The sequence below is a fragment of the Cuculus canorus genome, chromosome 2, assembly GCF_017976375.1.
Source record: "Cuculus canorus isolate bCucCan1 chromosome 2, bCucCan1.pri, whole genome shotgun sequence".
Taxonomy (NCBI): domain Eukaryota; kingdom Metazoa; phylum Chordata; class Aves; order Cuculiformes; family Cuculidae; genus Cuculus; species Cuculus canorus.
Genome location: NC_071402.1, coordinates 64549092 through 64567156, shown reverse-complemented (window position 1 = coordinate 64567156; position 18065 = coordinate 64549092). Strand labels below are relative to the sequence as shown.

Sequence of the window (18065 nt, the reverse complement as noted above, 5' to 3'; positions counted from 1 at the left end):
GGCCTTCATGGGCTTCGAGAAATATTTTGCACAGAGTTCATGTTATCGAAAAACTAAGACAAGACAATGACACTTCCAGCACTGTAATTGGGAAAAATCCTAGTGAGTTTAAAGAAAAACAGGGGATGATTTATTTTATTAAAACTTTCTCATGTGGATTAATTAACAATTTGGCAAGCTTTTAAGATACTTATGTTCTTGTTATGCTCTTAAATTGGCTTTCACATTTGTTAGGGTACCAAATGAGTGTAGCTGACCAAGACAAGTCTTTGCTTATCCCAGATTTTGGTCATGATTTTTTTATGAAGGTCAGTACATGTGAGAAATACTGTAGCTTCTCTCCTTTCTCTCCTCTAGGGTGGTGTTCAGGTGCGGTTTTTTAGTTCTTGTTTAAAGATGTGGAATACTGGTTCAGGGATTCCACTTAACAAGTGCACATATACATGTATAAAATACTATGGTCAGTGCGCTTCTGTATCCATAGGGTTTGGTTTTATTTTCTTAATTTTGTTTTAGCGGATATAGCACAGAGATACAGAATAAGCAAATATCCGACTCTGAAACTCTTCCGGAATGGAATGATGATGAAGAGAGAATACAGGGGTCAGAGATCTGTGACAGCAATAGCAGACTATATCAGGCAGCAGAAGAGTAATCCCATTCGGGAGGTCCAAGATTTGGAAGAAATTAATTCTCTTGATGTAAGTCTTTCAGTTTTATTCCTTCTAAATATATTCTTTTTACTTTTTTTTTTTACATGTTAAAGTAGTGTGGCATAAAGTATTTGAAGTGCATTTTTACGTTGTGAGTGCTTTTTTCAAACTGAGTGGAAAACTGGATCATTTCCAGTATTACAAATCATTCCAATATAATCACTTTCAACTGCATTCGTTTTGTTACAATAAATCCAGTACCAAATTACTTATTTTACTTATAATCATTTGAAAAGAATAATAGGTTGTATTTGGCAAGATACTTCTAATAGTCCTCATTGGAAAATATTCACAAGGATGCTTCTGAATATTGAGAAGGCAGAAAATAAATAACTTCTGCATTGTTGACTGTTGAATGAATGGCACCTCTGTAATATCCTTAGGGGAGTAATGATAGTTTTCGATAATTTGAGGTAATTTATAATTTAACCTTTGTTTTTACAGCGCAGCAGAAGAAATATTGTTGGATACTTTGAGCAAAAGGACTCTGACAATTACAGGACCTTTGAAAGAGTAGCGAATATTTTGCATGATGACTGTGTATTCCTGTCTGCCTTTGGGTAAGTTTTAAAATTTGTTGATTGCATGAATTCATTACTGAAATTGTATTAATGATTTGTATATAATTTAATTGAAAGGACTTCTTTAATACTTTCAGTGTGGCATTAACTGAAGGGACTGGAACTTAACAGATAAATACACTTAATACACTCCTAGCCTTATTATTTGCTGTGAAATCCAACTTTCACTTTTTTGCCTCCCTGGTGTTTTTTTCACTCTTTGTCAGCATATTTTAAATGTACTTGGGGAGGATTTTGGGGGAGATGCTAGACAGTTGTGTCCTAGAAATCTGCTTCTTTGGAGGGAGAGGGGAACAAGTAGGCAAGAGTTAGAAAACTTTTTGGAGAAAATTTTATCAGCTTTGCAGACTGAGTAATTTTTTTTTTTTCTTAAATCCTTTCTTTAAAATATGACCATTTTTTTGTAGGATTTTTTTTCTCTCTGTTTGTAGGGTTTTTTCCCTTCCTTTTTTTTTCCTCTAAAGATTAATTCAGTAGTTGCTTATTCTTTTCCTCTTGATGTCAGGGGGAGAGGACCTTTTTCCAAAATGCCTGGTTTCCGTGCCTTGGTCTGTTCCAAGTTCTATGTGACTGCACACAGTAACAGTTTAGAAAGGCAATTACATCGATGAGTTACTAAATGTGAGCCTAGAAGAACAACCTACAGAAATTAGGATTTCTCCTTGTCGCACAGATTTACAGCAATATTGTAAAATTTTACATGATCTTCACTGAAAGAATAATAAATTGGGAGTGAGTGATTTCCTTTTTAAGTGGCATAGTAAAATACAATTATAGATTCTTTCTGTAGCGCTTAATCTGCCAGCACCATCCAGTTTAAAGTAACTGGGAATTAATGTGAATGCAGTGGTTTGCAGTCTACCCATAGCTGCAAGACCAGGAATTTACATGAGTTATGCTAGCTTTTATACTGCATACAGTTGCCTATACAGTTTTTTAATTGGATATAGTGAAGAAGAGCAGAAAAACTGAGAGGATGTATCAAGATAGAAAACGTTTCATCTGCTTGAACAAAATTTATTGTTGGTCACTGATGCCTCTTCCATTTTGGGATGGGGGAGAGGATTTGTAATGTGCAGGGGTACACGTGGCATTCCTTTCTTTCCATTCCCAATTAGGTATGCTGTGACTGTGTAAGCAGCATTGGCTGTGAGACAATTATCAGATCCGGTAGATCTGTGCTTCGTAGACCTGTCAGTCTTATCCCCAAATAGTGGCTACTATCTCAGATGTTTTCTGATAAGTGCTTTCACACTTGCTCTTGGGGAAGCCAGTCTGAGTTATTATTAGAATTCTAAATTGTTTTGCCCCCTCATATGATCGCATTATTTTCAGGAGTGCCTTTTAAAAAATTATTAGTAAAAGAACAGTACATTTAAGATTCTCTGTCTTTTTATTTGAGTCTATTCATCTTTAGTTTGCTATTTGTCAACTTTGTATTATGAGAAATAGTCTCCCACCACTCAGCATTAGCATTTGTTTGTTGGATGGTGTTCTTGAAGTAGTTACTATGAATTTTCTATTTTTTTCTTTAAATATAACCAATAAACAAATGTAATGGAACAGATCAGAATTTGATTGTTTGTAACCTTGCCCAAGTAACTCCAAATTGCACAGCAGGCTAGTCATTCTCTTGCCTCTTGTCCAGAATCCTGTTTCCGTTCTAGGCTGGAGCTGTTAGTGTTTTAAAGTGCAGCCTTCCAGACAGCAGCCTTGGAAACTAAATATTTTTATCTCTGAGTGGCTGTGTCTCTCAAGCTTCTGTAAAGATTATATGTGAAAAGACTTCTGTGGGAGATACTGGCTATATAATGGTGTTTTCTATTCAAATTATATATAGCAAAGTGGTTTATGGTAATTTGGTACAGAAGAGTCAAACTCTTCTGACTGAGCATCCCAACAGTCCCTAGGAGGGATTTTTGGTTTTGCTATGGATATAATTCAACCTGTATACAGTTTGGGAGGTATGTGGTAACATGGACTGTCATGTTCAAACTTCTAGTAAGCTAAAATAAACTCAAAATAATGAATTTGTCAGGAAAAAAATTAATCGCTTTGCTAACTTCTGTCAAGGCAGAACTGTTCTCTGCTATGCCAAAATTATTCTGGCTTTAAGCAGCTGTATTAGCTTATTTTTAAACTGTATTAATAGTACTTAGTTGCAGATCATCTTGATGCTTAAAACTATTCTTAATTCCACTGATCCTTACAGTTTCGTTAAAATCTGAGATGGCTGCAGAGCAAAATTAATGAGAGCATATTTGTAAGCAGAAGGAGATAGAAGGGGTACTGATGACAGGATTATTAAAGGTCATTTTTAAAAGTAGAACTAGAGAGAGTTAAATCTAAAATGTTTGTAGACAGGGAAGAGAATGACCTTGTGCCCTTGAGCCATAGCATGGGAAGCCAAATGCAGAAAAGCAAAGCAAACAGCCAAAAAAATACTTAGAAGGCTACAATGAACTGTAGGTAACTTAAGGAAGAGTGACCAATCTAGGAACCATTTTAAGTTTATGTTAGCAAGGAAAAACAGGAGAGATATGTGGTTCCAAGATGTTCAGCTTCTATATTGCAGCTTCAAGAAGGGCTAAAATGCAAGCTGAAGTGTTTCCATTTTGGTAGTTGTTTTAAAAAGGTGTGCAGGTGTTTCAGAATTTCATATCACTTTGAATTATCTGAAATGAATTGGTTGCAGTTGCAGCTACTGAAGTGCAAGAGTACAGAAGAAGACCTTTTGGCTTCCACCGCAGGCTTTCCCTAGAGCACGTATTTCATTATAGATTATTATCAGTTTACTAAGAAGTGGTTGGGCAGGTGGCTTCTATGTCTTCACTTCCTTCTTCAGTGAATTCAGTGAAGGATTGTTTCAAATGCGAGTGGTTTACCTCAGTGTTGATGGTCACAACTGAGCCTAATTTCACATCATGTCTGGAAAACAAATGCTGTTTACAATACATGTCTCTAAACTGATGCAAATATTGATAGGCGTAACGTACTATGCAAGATGTCTTTTGTATGTGAAAAGGATAATTGGATCAAATTAAATAAATAAAATGTAGGTACTCTGAGTTCAGCTTTATGATATCTTGTTTTCTTAGCTGTATAAATGGCTTAGACCCCTGAAAGATGTATCTCATCTTGCAGTGAGATAAATTGAGATATTTTTACTTCTCTTTTTTTTTTTATCCTCTCTCCTTGTATCTCTTAATGATTCTTCACCAATGCTTATATTAAATCCACAGAATCCACTGTAATTGAAGAAGCTGGAACAATTAGCTAACGAAGCTGACATGTTTTTGTTTTAGCTTGTGCATTTTACTCTTAAGGCATATGCAGACAGTCAGTTCTGCCTTGTCAGTGTGAGTTAACTGGAAGAGCAAGGCATGGGAGAGAAGGAGAGGAGAACTCTGTGATGTCTGAAGGTGGTGAAAGGGTTTATCAAGAGCTTTCTTTCCTTAGTTTTTTCCATTTCCTACTTTGGATGGATAGCTGCCCCCATTTGTTTGAATAAGAGAGGAGGATTTGGGGGGTACAAGCTAGCAGCTTTCAGGGCACTCTGTTGTGACTGGGATTAAGGAAACACAAAATGTTCCAGAGGCAGGGAAGGAGCTTACTACAGTGACATACTAAGCTGAATACTAAGGACGAAATGCATGCGTTCTCCAGGTACATGTATGCCACATCTTCAGTGGTCTGAAACCACATGCTGTGTCATATACTCTCTAGATCTGTTTTCAGGGTAAAATGAACAGTGTTGGCTTATTTGCCATCTGTTTTCTCTTCATTTGTGCTGGTAGAGCACCTTGTTTATCAGGCTAGATAAGAAGTAAATTTCTAGTGTAAACAATGGAACAGGAATGGTAAATGCAAACAAGAATCCACCTTTCTCTCCCTTCCTTAAGAATAGATATTTATATGTTGTTTTTATTTGATTATATTTGATTACCATTTTTCGCTTACGGTCTCTTATCCAAAATTGTACCAGCATTCATCACTTGCACTTCAATGCCTTTAGTCCATACTTCTGATCTTAGGCATACGTCTTGCTTGACTCCCTTGATGCCTTCTTATCTAGCCAGGCCAAGTTTCTGTGGAATCACTTTACAGTTTACCTTAAAGATTAGGGATTTTAATTCTCAAATTTTGAAGGGGGAAAAAAAAAGAAAGGATAGCAAATTAAAGTATGGGTTTTGGTATCTCGCTTATTTCTTTTGTCCATACCAAGATGTGCTTACTGGTTGGTTTGTCGCAGGGCTGTTTCTAAAGCAGAGAGATTTAGCGGAGACAATGTAATCTACAAGCCACCAGGGGTAAGTGTAACTATGTATTTTGTTCTGCTAATTGTCATTATAAGTGAATATGAATGAATACAGGATGTATTCACAACATTCTCTATGTTACTGCATCTCAAATCTTAATTTTATTTAATTGCTAAATAGTGTAAGGAATAGGATCATAGGAACTAGTGTTTTTGAGTCAGTGAAATAGATCTCTATCTGGTTTCTTGCCAATTAAGTGCACAAAACCTAAACCTGCCATTTTAAATGTTGATGTCCAGAATTATTTTTTTTAAAAACACAGTCAGCTCTGTGTGTGTGTGGATACTTCTGTAGAAGTATCTGTAGAAGTCTTAAATCTCTGAAGTTCAACGATAGGTGCGCTTCACATTTTTCAAAGCAAGTGACAATTACTAAATTTTTTTGACTGTCACTTGCCTGTCTTGTTCGTCTTAGCCCGCAAGGGTTAAGAGCTGTTCCCTTTAATTAAAATAAAAAGAATTAATAAAACTAACTGCACGTTAATGAACTCTCGTAGACTTAGTTTTACTTAAGAAAATATTCAGTACATACGAAAATCTGCAAGAATTACTTTTTAGGAATGTAATTAATATCTGAAAACCTGCTACTTTCTTAATATTAATGTATAAACAGGGTTGCTTACGAAAGAGAAATAAATAAAAAAGAAGACTTAAGCAGGGGAGTTTCAAAACTTTTTCTGTAAAACCAGAATTTATTAGGTTACCTAATTTACATGGTGTTTCTGAGTTAAGGTGTGCCTAATCACACCTGTAGCTTTCAAAGTAATGCTCCACTTTGTTAAATGAACTTGTAATTACATTAAAAGATGGCAACACTGAATTCTGAGTTAAAACTACTAGCAAATAAAGGAAGTCTGTTATTTATTCATATCTCTTTGGTAGAGCAAATGTAAAATACCAGTTTCAAGTCCTGTAGGACATTGGGAGGACTTTTCTAGTGAGTCTTTGTAACTATCAGCATGTAGCAGCTTAGTATCTGCATTTAATTTATATCTAGATTTTTTTTTTTTTTTTAGGTATGGAGTTGCTGTTTGTCAATGTAACAAAAATCTAAATAGCTTTTACTTAAAGGATTACTAATTTGCAAACAAAGTATCTTTTCAATTCTTAAGTTCTCTTAAGAAGTAGAGTTGACTACATAAATTTTCATATATCATATTTATTTTCCTCTTGTGCTTTTTTAACATAGTTAATAAAAATGTTACACAAAGGTTGAATATTGGTATGAGATTGGCTTTCACTATTTATATGAATATTGTTACTTTATGTCAGATAGGTAACTTTCTTTATACATAGCGATGTTATGTTTACTGTCTTTCAACTAGTACTTTTTTCTTCTCAACAGGAAAATGCTCCAGATATGGTGTATTTGGGCTCACTAACCAATTTTGATTTGATTTATGCATGGACACAAGATAAATGCGTACCACTAGTTCGAGAAATTACATTTGAAAATGGGGAGGTAAGAATTTTTTCTCCCATACTACTTTTAGGGTTTCTTTCTCAAGAGGAATATGTCTCTTTCAAGGTCTCTAATCCATGCCAAGGAAATTTCTGCATGCTTTGCTTTTGGCAGAAAATAGCTCTCAAGTAGTGTCTTTTCATACTTTTGGAGCTTTTTCTGTTAGACTTGTAATAGTCGTGCATGTAGCTCACAGAAGTGTGTAGGGATTTGTGCGGAATGGACACTTGGACACTACGAATGTATCTGTGTGTAAGAATGTGTGCCTGTGTGTATGGGTGTGTAAACACCTTGGGTAGGTTGTCTTACTCATTTAAATTAAGTAAATATTATTTATATGTTATGAATAAGTGTTTAGGATTTGGATGTAGATGTTATTTATGTGCTTTTTGCATCTATTATGACCTTGAAAAAATGCTCCTAGTCAGAGTAGAAAATACCCATGTAAGCATGTCCATGACAGTTTTTTAACAGTAAAATAGTTGCGAACTATCTTTTAGTTATAATCAGCTTTTAAAATTTAATGTTAAAGTTAGTAGTAGAGTGCATTAACCACTTCCAAGGTGTTATCTAATACACAAGACAAGGGTTCTGGGCCATATCATTTAAACTATATGTTACCTAAAAGGCTGGACCAGATGATCTCTGAGGTCCCTTCCAACCTGGTATTCTGTGATGCTAACAAATAAACACAGTAAATGGTGGCTGACCATCTATGGAACTGGCAATCTTCTGGCATTTGTTTAAAAAAAAAAAAGTGGTTTTTTGTCAATCTGCGTTTAAGCACTGATGCCTTCTTAATCTTTTTAGCTTCATAGGCTCTTTCTCTTAAGTTCCTTCTTTTAGCTGTAATTCATAAGATGGAATTTGGGGGGTTGCTTTTACACATCTCTTTTCTTCTTGTTATCCTGATTTTCTTTCAATGCTTTTCTATTCACTTTTGTAACTTACTCCTTTTTCAATTATTTCCAACTCCATATTCTAAATTATTTATTTTTTTTTTTTATGAAATGGCCAACAGGAAAAAATTCATATGAAAATGTACAACTTTGTAGTATCTGAAAAAGAGTATTTGTATGTGGCCACAACATCTGCTAGAAACTCTGGTCATGTTTATAACAAATTGCAGTATGTTGTCCATGATGGATAAGAAACCAAAGAATCGGTCATACAATTTGTTCTCAGTTTGTACCCTTAAGTTTTTACCTGAACCTGCAGTGTATATAACACTGCTATTCCAGACACACACAACACATCAGGTTAGAATACAGCGGGAGGGATAGGATGGAATGCACAAAATTGTTTAAGTACAGTCTTCTAGTCAACCATGCCAACTACTATTGGAAAGTTTTGTTAGATAAACAAATTTTAATGCTTCATTTGCAACTCAATATGTAAAAGATGCCACATGTTAAGAAGTGTGTGGTAGATTTTTAGTGTACTTTTCCCATGGGGAAATTGGATTCTGAGCCTTCGAAGCCAAGGTTCATCACTGTCAGCTTGTTGCCCACATTGTGTTGTGGTTTTTCTGATTGTTCTCTCAACCCTCGATTCCTGTTTACTTAGGCAGATATTTACAATTCCAATGTGACATTTTGCCTAGCAACATTTGTTAAAAAATTTCAGTGCTGCCAGTACCCAAACAAATTTAACCATGCCAAAACTGAGATACTTCTGTCTGCTTTGATTGTACGGTATTTAAATGGGCTCTTAATGCATACTGCACAATATTACAGGGTAAAAATATTAAGTGTTGTGACTGTAAAGCTGCATTTATGGTACTAGAATATGGTAGAAATAAGAGAAAGTAAAAAATTTCTACCACAGACTTTAAATACAATTTTAAAATAAAAATTAGCCTCTGTAAACTGCTGGTAGTTTTTGATCTCCTCATGCCAGGAAGATGCCCAGTCTGAACAGAGTTGGTCAGTGACCTTAGACAATGTGTAGTAATTGAACTCTGAGGCAAGGTCTTCTTCTTGAGAAGACTCTCCATTTGAGAGAGAGTCCCTGTACTTGGTGAAAAAAGGCTGCTGGAATCAGTAATATCATTCAGAAGAAATCACCATTGAACCTGTAATCAGTCCGTTTGGTTTTATGTTATGCAGTGAACCAAGCAGTCTAACAGTGGTGCTGAACTGTAAGCTTTTGAAAGGGTAAAAGGTTTAGCAAAGGTTTACAGAAGTAATGTGGGCACCTCAGATCCAACATAACATCTTTTTATCGTCTTAGTGCCAAATGAGATGGTAGCTTTCGAGGGAGCAGTCCAAACCAAATGAAATAGATAGATATTCCACTTCCAATGTCCCGATGAGCAGATGCTATGAAAGCTGGAATAGAAAGGCAAGCTAAGGAAAGTACTTCATAGAAAGCAGTCGGGGCCAAAATCAGCAAGGCTTTCAAGCCAGCTGTCCTAACAACGTGCTTGGAGATAATCATCTAGTGAATATAACTCACCACATATAAGGTTTTTAACTATTTATATATTGAAACTGAGGTTGTCCTTTTAGTTGCTTAGCTTAGGGAAGCTTAGAGCCAGAATATACCAGGCTCTGTTTTAGAGTTCTCAGTTTTCAAATATACCTGCTGAAGGGAGGAAAGGGAGCCGTAATTGTAGTGGTATGAAACAGACTTTTTCATTTCTTTTCTATGCAGGAACTGACAGAAGAAGGTCTTCCTTTTCTCATTCTTTTCCACATGAAAGATGACTTGGAGAGTTTAGAGAAATTCCAGCAGGAGGTTGCACGACAATTAATAAGTGAAAAAGGTTTGTAGTAGCTCCTACTACTTCTTGGTTTTACGGGTGTAATATTTTTCAGGTGAACCCAGTAGAGCAGAAGCAAAGGCCAAACAGAATCCTAGCTTTAAAGCTCTTGAGACCGAAGGGCTTTATGTACTTTTGACAGTGAGGACCGGCTTCCCTGGAAATTATTAAAATAGATACAGAATTTATTAGTAAGTAACTATTTCAGAAACCTTTCTTGTCTAGATGACTTAATGCAGCTTGAGAGGGCTTTAAACAAAACCTCAGTTTGTATTGTGGCCAAAAACGCTTTAAGAAAATACCTTATTTTGGTGGCGTTAGTTCTTTAAATCTATTGCCAAGTTTTGCATGTTGTGCATCTATCTAATTGGATATCTCCACCTTTATAATATTTATGAAAGTATTTAGGTTTCAAGATAATAATCTTAACACGGATTTTTGTCTGCTCACAATTTTAAGGTACAATTAACTTCCTCCATGCTGACTGTGATAAATTCAGGCACCCACTCCTCCACATTCAGAAGACTCCAGCAGACTGCCCTGTTATTGCCATCGATAGCTTCAGGCACATGTATGTCTTTCCAGACTTCAGTGACTTGTCGTAAGTATTTTTCTTTTTGCATTTTTCATTTCAGAAGAACAAAGGAAAAGATGTGTGCTAATGTAATCAGTACCCTGGTAGGAAGATGAATAAATGTGGAATAGGTGAGGCTGCCTATGTATGATTCAATGTCAAAATCTTAAAGCCAGATGAATTGGCATGAAGTCATTTAAGTGGGGTTGCATTGCTTTATGCAAGAAGAGAATGTCACTTTACGTTTTAAGATGCTGCCCTTCTTTTATTTCAAAGTTTTGCTGTTTTCCATAGTATTTAGGCATTTGGTGCCTGGTGTGGCATTTTTAATGGTGGTCTAGATGTGTCAGTTAAGTTTAAAATGTTTAAAATACTACAAAGAATGTTTAAGTGCTGTATTAGGCAGTGATTTAATGCACCATGTAAGAATTCCCAGCCTGCTGGCTTGGTTTTTCCTGCTGTGCGATTCCAGCCTTCCTGCGTTAGTCTAAACCTGAAAAGCTGGCAGAGAAACCCTGGTTGTGTGGGTCTCTGAAATTCTCCTGTGCAGCTAGGAAAGTGGCTGATCATTGGCATGTTATCTGGATAGAATACCTGAGAGGGTGCTTAAGCAAAATACCACCGTGATAACCACTGCCATAATCCTCTTTACGCCACTCTTTATGTTGTACTGCCTTGGGAGATGATATTCTGTCGCCTGTGGTTAAGTTGAGGAGGGAAGATGTATAAATATTACCTTTAGGAGCTTTTAGCGTGAGACAAGTGTTCTGTCTTTGTCTTCAGGATGTGTGTTGAAGTCTGGTTCCATCACAAAGGAGGTACCCATATACAGGTCTTATTAAGTCCTAGTTAGATGCCTATGCTTTGAGATTTGAATTTTTGCCCATTATACTTCTAAAAACTCGGGGTATTTCATTTTTGTCAAAGCCAGGGACTCAAAGCTCAGACTTAGCATGCAATGTGAATGCAACCCCATGTTTAATTCTGCCATTCCAGCAGGCGTTTTTTCTACCTCAAATGTTGACATTTGAAAAAAGGGTTCAAATCTAGAGTCACGGTTTAGCCTCGACCTGGCCAATTTTGGCAGCTAAAACCAAGCAGTTGGGCTCCTAATTGCTTTCCACACCCCTAAGAAAAAGGAGAAAGGGAAATGAGAGGGAAAAAGACTTGCAAGTTGGAAACTAAACTAAAACAGCTTTAATAAAACAGTAGTGTTAGCAATAATAATAATAATAAAAAAGAAAATGGTAAAAAATAAAATCATAAAATATATGCAAATGTATGCGCGCACCCCCCCTCGATGACTACATGTCACCACAAATGGTGCAAAGCAAGTCAGAGGTCGGCAGCAGGAGAGAGCTGGACACAGGAACTGGATTCAGCAATGCACAGGTCTGGGATCTGGGCAGACTGACAGATGTCCTGACTGGATGTCAACCACCACAGAAGAGACAGAGACCGTCATGATCTCTCAAGCTTATACTGAGTTTGATGTATATGGGATGGAATACTCTACTGAAAATAGTCAGTCTGGAGTCACCTGTGCTGTCCACCCCTCCCTGCGGGTGTGACCCTTCTTCGTCTTAGACCTAGGGCTCTCCACTAGCTCAAAGAGAGCCTTAATTCCTATAGGAATAAGTATAAGCAATGACCTTTCTGCATAACAGTGCCCCATGTTATCACTTGTAGAGAGAAGCACTGTCTGAAAAACATGCAGTTAACTTTCAGAAAATGAAATGACTTAGAAGAGACTTAGCTGAAGCTAGGAAACTGATTCTACTGTAGCTCAAACCAGAACACCTAGCATCTCCCCATAATTCTCCACAGCCTTATTCATAAAATGTAGATATATCTTAAAATGTAAGATGCTTCTGTTTGTCGTATCTTAAATAGCACTTTTGAAATATCTAAAGCTATATATGTAGGAACTCTGATAGTGACTATTTTTCTGCATGTTCCTGTTTCTTTGGAAGGTCATGTTCAGTGCACTTGCCTGTGCTTTAAAAAAATATAGTGGGATCTTTGCATTTTGAAAGCATTCTTTTTATTGTTGCTTTTGAAACAGCCACAAAATAAACTACTATCTCTTATAGTAGAATAGAGATGTTTAGTGTAGGCGTTCATGTTGTTTCTTATGTGTACTGTTTCTGTGAAACACTATCAGAAAACTAAAAGCTACTTGCTTGTTTGTATACCAGTTATAACATACAAATAAAGTTGAGAGAGAGATGTCAGGACTGCAGAGAGTTGCTTGATTATAAATAATTATTCAACCTTACTTTAGGAGATTGTGCTGATACTTATAAATGCCTAACAAACAGTTTGGAAACAAGGAGAGCTTGGAGCTCCTGGGGTGATATTTATTTGTGTGTGTGTGTCTTGCATTTTGGTTTGGTTTGGTTTTGTTTGTGTTGGTTGTTTTTTGTTTGTTTGTTTTTAACGAAAGGTAAAATCTTAATTCTGAGACTTTCATCCACCTTTTCTGCCCCTTTAGGACGTTTTCTGGACTCTTACAAACTGGCCCCAGACGGTCTCTTATAATCTTAGTGCTGCCACCAATCAATATTGCAACCCAGTATCCAATGGAATATGGTACTTCTCAGAACTCTCTCTTCAGGGAGTTGTCTTTTTGGAGAATAGCCACTTTATAGGAAATAAGACCACCCCCCAGTATTTTGTCTTTATGCTTTGTCCACCTGGTGCTATTCATCCTGCTCTTCCAGGCTGGAAATGCTAGCAGGGAGTATTCAACAGATCAGTTGTAGCTTCTTCGTGAGAACTGGCAGAACTAAAGAGGCTGTAAGACACCAACTGCTGTTGCTGTGTTAGGAGAGGAGAAGAGGTTGGAGGGCAGTGTCTCCAGCAGTGTGCCTGACGTAGAACAGGGGAGGAGCCCAAGGTAAAGCAGGGAGCAGTGATTCTGCTGACCTTACAGCCAGCCTGGAATGAACCCCCTCCTCTCTACCAGTGCTAATTCCTGATCTTACCTGGGAAGGGAAGAGACCCTTCGAAGTACCGCTGTACTACTGAGTAGTTACAACCCTTTGACTCTATATTATACTATGTTTTATCCATAGAGTTTTCTGATGATCATCTAAAATACTACTGATAGCCCATCTGACCACAATTTGTCCCCATTTCCTAAATGTAATAATTGATCTGATGAAAGATTCTGTACAAAATCTGTCTCCATTCATACATTACCTTTTGATTGCATGTATAGTGCTCATGTTGTAGTTTATCTCCTCTTTAATACTTAATAGATGAATTCTTCAAGGTTTTTAGTCTATCTGACGTTTCACAAATAAAACTGGATGCTGTAGTTTAGCACGTTTGCTGTGGGTGACAGTAGCTGATCTCAAATTAGATTTACATTGATATCCTCTTAGTGCTTATCTCTGGTGTATACGCAGTCCCTCAAGCACTAGAAAGCCTTTCAAAGATGTTTTGTCAATACTGCTACCCAACTGTCATTTGTATCTGTAAACTGCGCATTTGGAACCTGCTGTTCCCTCTTACATTACAGTTAGTGGGGAGCTGAAGTGAGTATACAATGAAGTTATTGGCTGGTACAGCTCTGTGGGAGTTATTGAAAGGATGAAATACTTGCTGTAGTCTCAAGAGACAGTGGAAAGAAAAAGGAGCTGGTAGGGTACCTTAACAAATCACTTGGCTTCCTGTCCTCTATTAATCACCTGAAAGTGGACATAGTGTGCTAGACAAACAGAAGTTGGCTACTCTAAACAGTGCGCTTTAAATCTTCTGTGTTTGGACTTAACTTGTAATAAACATACGGGTGTTTTTGTTGCATTTGTTCTAGAGTTCCAGGTAAACTGAAGCAATTTGTACTAGACTTGCATTCTGGAAAATTGCATAGAGAGTTTCATCATGGCCCTGATCCAACTGATATAGCACCTGGTCAGGTAAGGTTACAACTACATTTAATTTGGCTATTTCATAAAGATCTTTTCTTCCTCCTTGTCAGAGCTGTGCTTTCTAATTTGTGTGTATTTTTAACTTCAGTCTCCTGAAAGAGATATTGGCACTTCTGCTTGACTCTTCCTTTAACTTCATTTGGGTAAAGGCAAAGAGAGACTGGGGGAAGTATGGTGCCCGTTTGCCTTGAATTAAGGGAAGATCATGAGAATATAGATTTTTCTCCATTGAAAGAGAGTATATTGGGCTTGGGTGACTGTTCTGAGCTTGTACAGTTGCTTTTATCTTCTCATGTGATTTCAGCGCAAAAACTTATGATCATCAATGAGTTATTGCCCACATGACACACTCTTAGAGGGTGCTTCTAAAGGGAAACATCAATTGTTCAAATGTTTATTTACTTATAGTCACCAATCCAAGCAGCAGGTAGATTGTTAGAGCATCAGCAAAAGATTGTTGAGCAGTAGTAATAGGGCTTATTACTATTATAATACCGTTAACCAGTGGCATTAATAGTGGTCAGAGGCTGCATTTGTCAGTTTAGGTTCCTCAATGTCTGGTCAAAGTTTGTCACACTGTACAACTCTGTGCCTGGAAGTCACTCCCAAGATCTCTTGAGGAACACAACTGCTGTATCCTTCTCCAGACAGAACTTAGCGGCACCTCAGTGTTTAGTTCAATCCAAGAGGCAGAAAAGAAAGGATGTTACCAGCCCCAATTCCCTCTGCTGAGTTCAGTCTTCTAACTGTGTCTTGGTCAGCCTTGTCTTCTTGATACACCGCTCAGCTCATGTGCTTGGTGTCACACTGAAAAATGCTTGTCAGGCAACCTTCTCATTGCCTCAGGCAAAGACTGGTATTAAACATTTCTTAAGCTCTGTGTTGCATTGTCTAGGGCTCAAAAGAGCCACGTTGGTCCCAGAGGAGACCCAGTGCCCTTGTGTTGTGGTACCGGTACCTTGGGCCATCCCAGAACCCATGGGTGAGGGACAGAAACAATTTATGGCTACAACCTCATTTTCCTGGTCATCTGTGGGATGTGGCAGGAGTGGCTCTGTGCTAAGCCCTATGAGCGCAGCCTCCTGCTGCCCTGCTCAAAGTTAAAAGATTTAAAAGTGTGAAAGCCCTGGAGGGCTTGCCTTGGGCCAGGAGAATGACTGCTTTTGAGTGTTGTGAAAAGACAGGAAAAAACTCCCTGTGTTTCTCAGGAATTTCTTGAGCAACCAGAAGTTAGGTCAACAGGAGGAGACACAGGAAACAGGGCTGGACACTGCCTGATCAAGCCAGGCAGTTGGTCAGCTCAGAGCTAGACAGGCCTGCATGAAGAGGAGACACTGAGGAAATTGCATTCTGGAAGAGGCTTGTTCAGGGTGGGAGGAAGCCTGCCGAGTCCCTGGATGCTGCAGCCTGTGTGGGCACAGGCTTATTGCCTAGAGCTGCAGGCCTGCCCTTGTTTCCACTCTGCCTTAAAAATGCACACAAAACCTGGGATGTTTACTTTTCTCATCTCTATATGGCATCCTGCCATCTTGTGGAAGATGTGTATGCATGTGCAATGGAAGTACTGGCCTAAACTAAACTGGAGGCTGCTGTCTTAGGTCATGTATGTCCCTTGAATTGCATACTTTGTGTTTGGTTTGGATTATTTAGGTTTTGGTTTGGTTTTGTGGTTTGGGATTGGGTTGTTTTTTTTTAGTTTCCATTAAAAAACAATTGTGAAATATTTTGACTGTGATGTCACTTTTGCCCTGGTGTATCTCAAAACCAAGCAAACAATCCAGAATACCTTTAAAACAAGCAGTAGATAGACTCAAACCGATCTACAATGAATGGGGTGCATTTGAAACACTTTTAAGTCACTTGTACAGAGACTTCTATGATGGCCATTACCTTTGAGATGTACCAAAAACCTTAACTGATGGTGCTTCATTAATCAGTGTGTGTATTCCACTTTCTTGAGATTTATTATGTCCCTGCCCATGGCAGGGGGGTTGGAACTAGATCATCCTTAAGATCGTTTCCAACCCAGCCCATTCTATGATTCTTGCCCTCCCAAAAAACTCCACCTCGGTTTGTGAGAATGCTGGTCATTCGTGCATTCCCATAATGAGTGTTAGAAGTTCGTTTAATGGAGGTGATTGATTATTAAAATGAGTCTAACAAGCAATATTACTGTTTTTTCTGTTTTTCAGCCAGTTCAGGATGTAGCAAGCAGCCCACCAGAGAGCTCATTCCAGAAACTGGCCCCCAGTGAACATAGGTACACCTTATTGAGGGAAAAAGATGAACTTTAAAAACTTGAAATAATCTTGCAAGCCTTTCAGACAGCAGCATTGACTTCTGTGTGGTGGAAATAGTAAACCTATATTTTCATAATTCTATGTGTATTTTTATTTTGAATAAACTGAAAAAAATAATGTTTTTTTCTCCCCAGGCTTGTAAATACATTTGTTTGGTGGGTCATTCTGTACAGCATCTTTCAAACAGTACGTTCCTAATGCTAGAGTAAAATATCAGAGACCCATCCAGACTCTCGATCTAACTCTCTTCTGTAAAACTTTTATAATCCGAATGAAGGTGTCCTTGCCAGAGACATGCTGTTAACTTGCACTATCCCATTAAATAGGACTTTTGGGTTGTTTTCTGTGTAACGTTGGTAGTATGTGCTTTTTTCTTCTTCTTCATGTGAACAGCTATCCTGGGAATCTATTTCTTTGTCACATTTTTTCTCCAACTTAAGAGGGTCTTCTATTCTGGATACTTGGGAGGGGAATAAATTAAAGTTTTACAGAATCTCGTCTGGTGCTTTACTGGGTGTAAATGTCTAAGCGATTAAACATCTCTGACTATTGAAATACCAAGTGAGGCAAGGAAGAGTTTTAATGATAACAGCTTTCGAATGAAAGGGCTGTATTGACCAGCTCTGATTTCCTGGAACTGACATTGTTGTATTATCCACAAGGTTGTGTTAAAAGAACATCAGTGTTGGAAAAGTAGGAGAGGACTAGGGATGAACAGCCATCTTATATCTGTCAGTCTTAGATTAATATGTGTGATGATTAGTTAGGGGTTGCTTGTTTGGTTTTTTTCTCCCTAGGTCCCTGCCTTCCTGGCAGACATTTACTTTCGGAATATCCATTGTGAATTTTTTGTTACTCTTTCTGTCTGGCTTGTGCCTTATTTATTGCATATTCTTTGAATTCTACTCTGAATTTCTGCTTCCCCTGTGTGCTTTTCTGTTGTGCATAAGACCAGAATAGGGGCTTTTCTCAATGAATCTCGAAGCTGCTTGGTGACATAAACACTTAGAAACTAAGATGGAAGACTGTCTGTTAATTTGTGGTGCATCGCTAGAGATGACTTAATCACAGAATCATTTAGGTTGGAAAAGACCTTTAATATTTAGTCCAGCCATTAACCTAACACTGCGCTGCTTCCACTGCCTCTGCATTTCTTTCTTGCCTTTCAGTTTGACCATCAGGTCTGGAATCAGCCGTGCCCATATCTTGTCTCCCTTTCCTGATTTCTTACACCCGGGAATCGAGAGCACTTGTGCTTAAAGATCTGCCAGCTCTGTTCTGCTTTCCTGTCTCCAAGGGCAGCTTTGCAGGAGATCCTGTTGTCTAACTCCTAGAAGAGCTGGAAGTTTACTTTCCTAACATTCAGGGTCCTGACTTGTCTTTGCCTGACCCATGAATTAGGATTGGATTTGCACAGT

At 37.9% G+C, this 18065-nt stretch overlaps 1 protein-coding gene across 1 annotated transcript in view; it reads left to right on the top strand.

Moving 5' to 3' along the window:
• Positions 1 to 16780, top strand: part of ERP44 (endoplasmic reticulum protein 44) — a 52607-nt gene extending 35827 nt beyond the window's left edge. The window contains exons 5-12 of the mRNA XM_054060522.1: positions 517 to 701; positions 1158 to 1273; positions 5547 to 5604; positions 6958 to 7074; positions 9730 to 9841; positions 10298 to 10439; positions 14233 to 14335; positions 16540 to 16780. Coding sequence (XP_053916497.1) covers positions 517 to 701; positions 1158 to 1273; positions 5547 to 5604; positions 6958 to 7074; positions 9730 to 9841; positions 10298 to 10439; positions 14233 to 14335; positions 16540 to 16641 — 935 coding nt within the window. The 3' untranslated portion in view covers positions 16642 to 16780. The remainder of the gene's footprint in view (positions 1 to 516; positions 702 to 1157; positions 1274 to 5546; positions 5605 to 6957; positions 7075 to 9729; positions 9842 to 10297; positions 10440 to 14232; positions 14336 to 16539) is intronic.
• The last annotated feature ends 1285 nt before the right edge of the window (positions 16781 to 18065 follow it).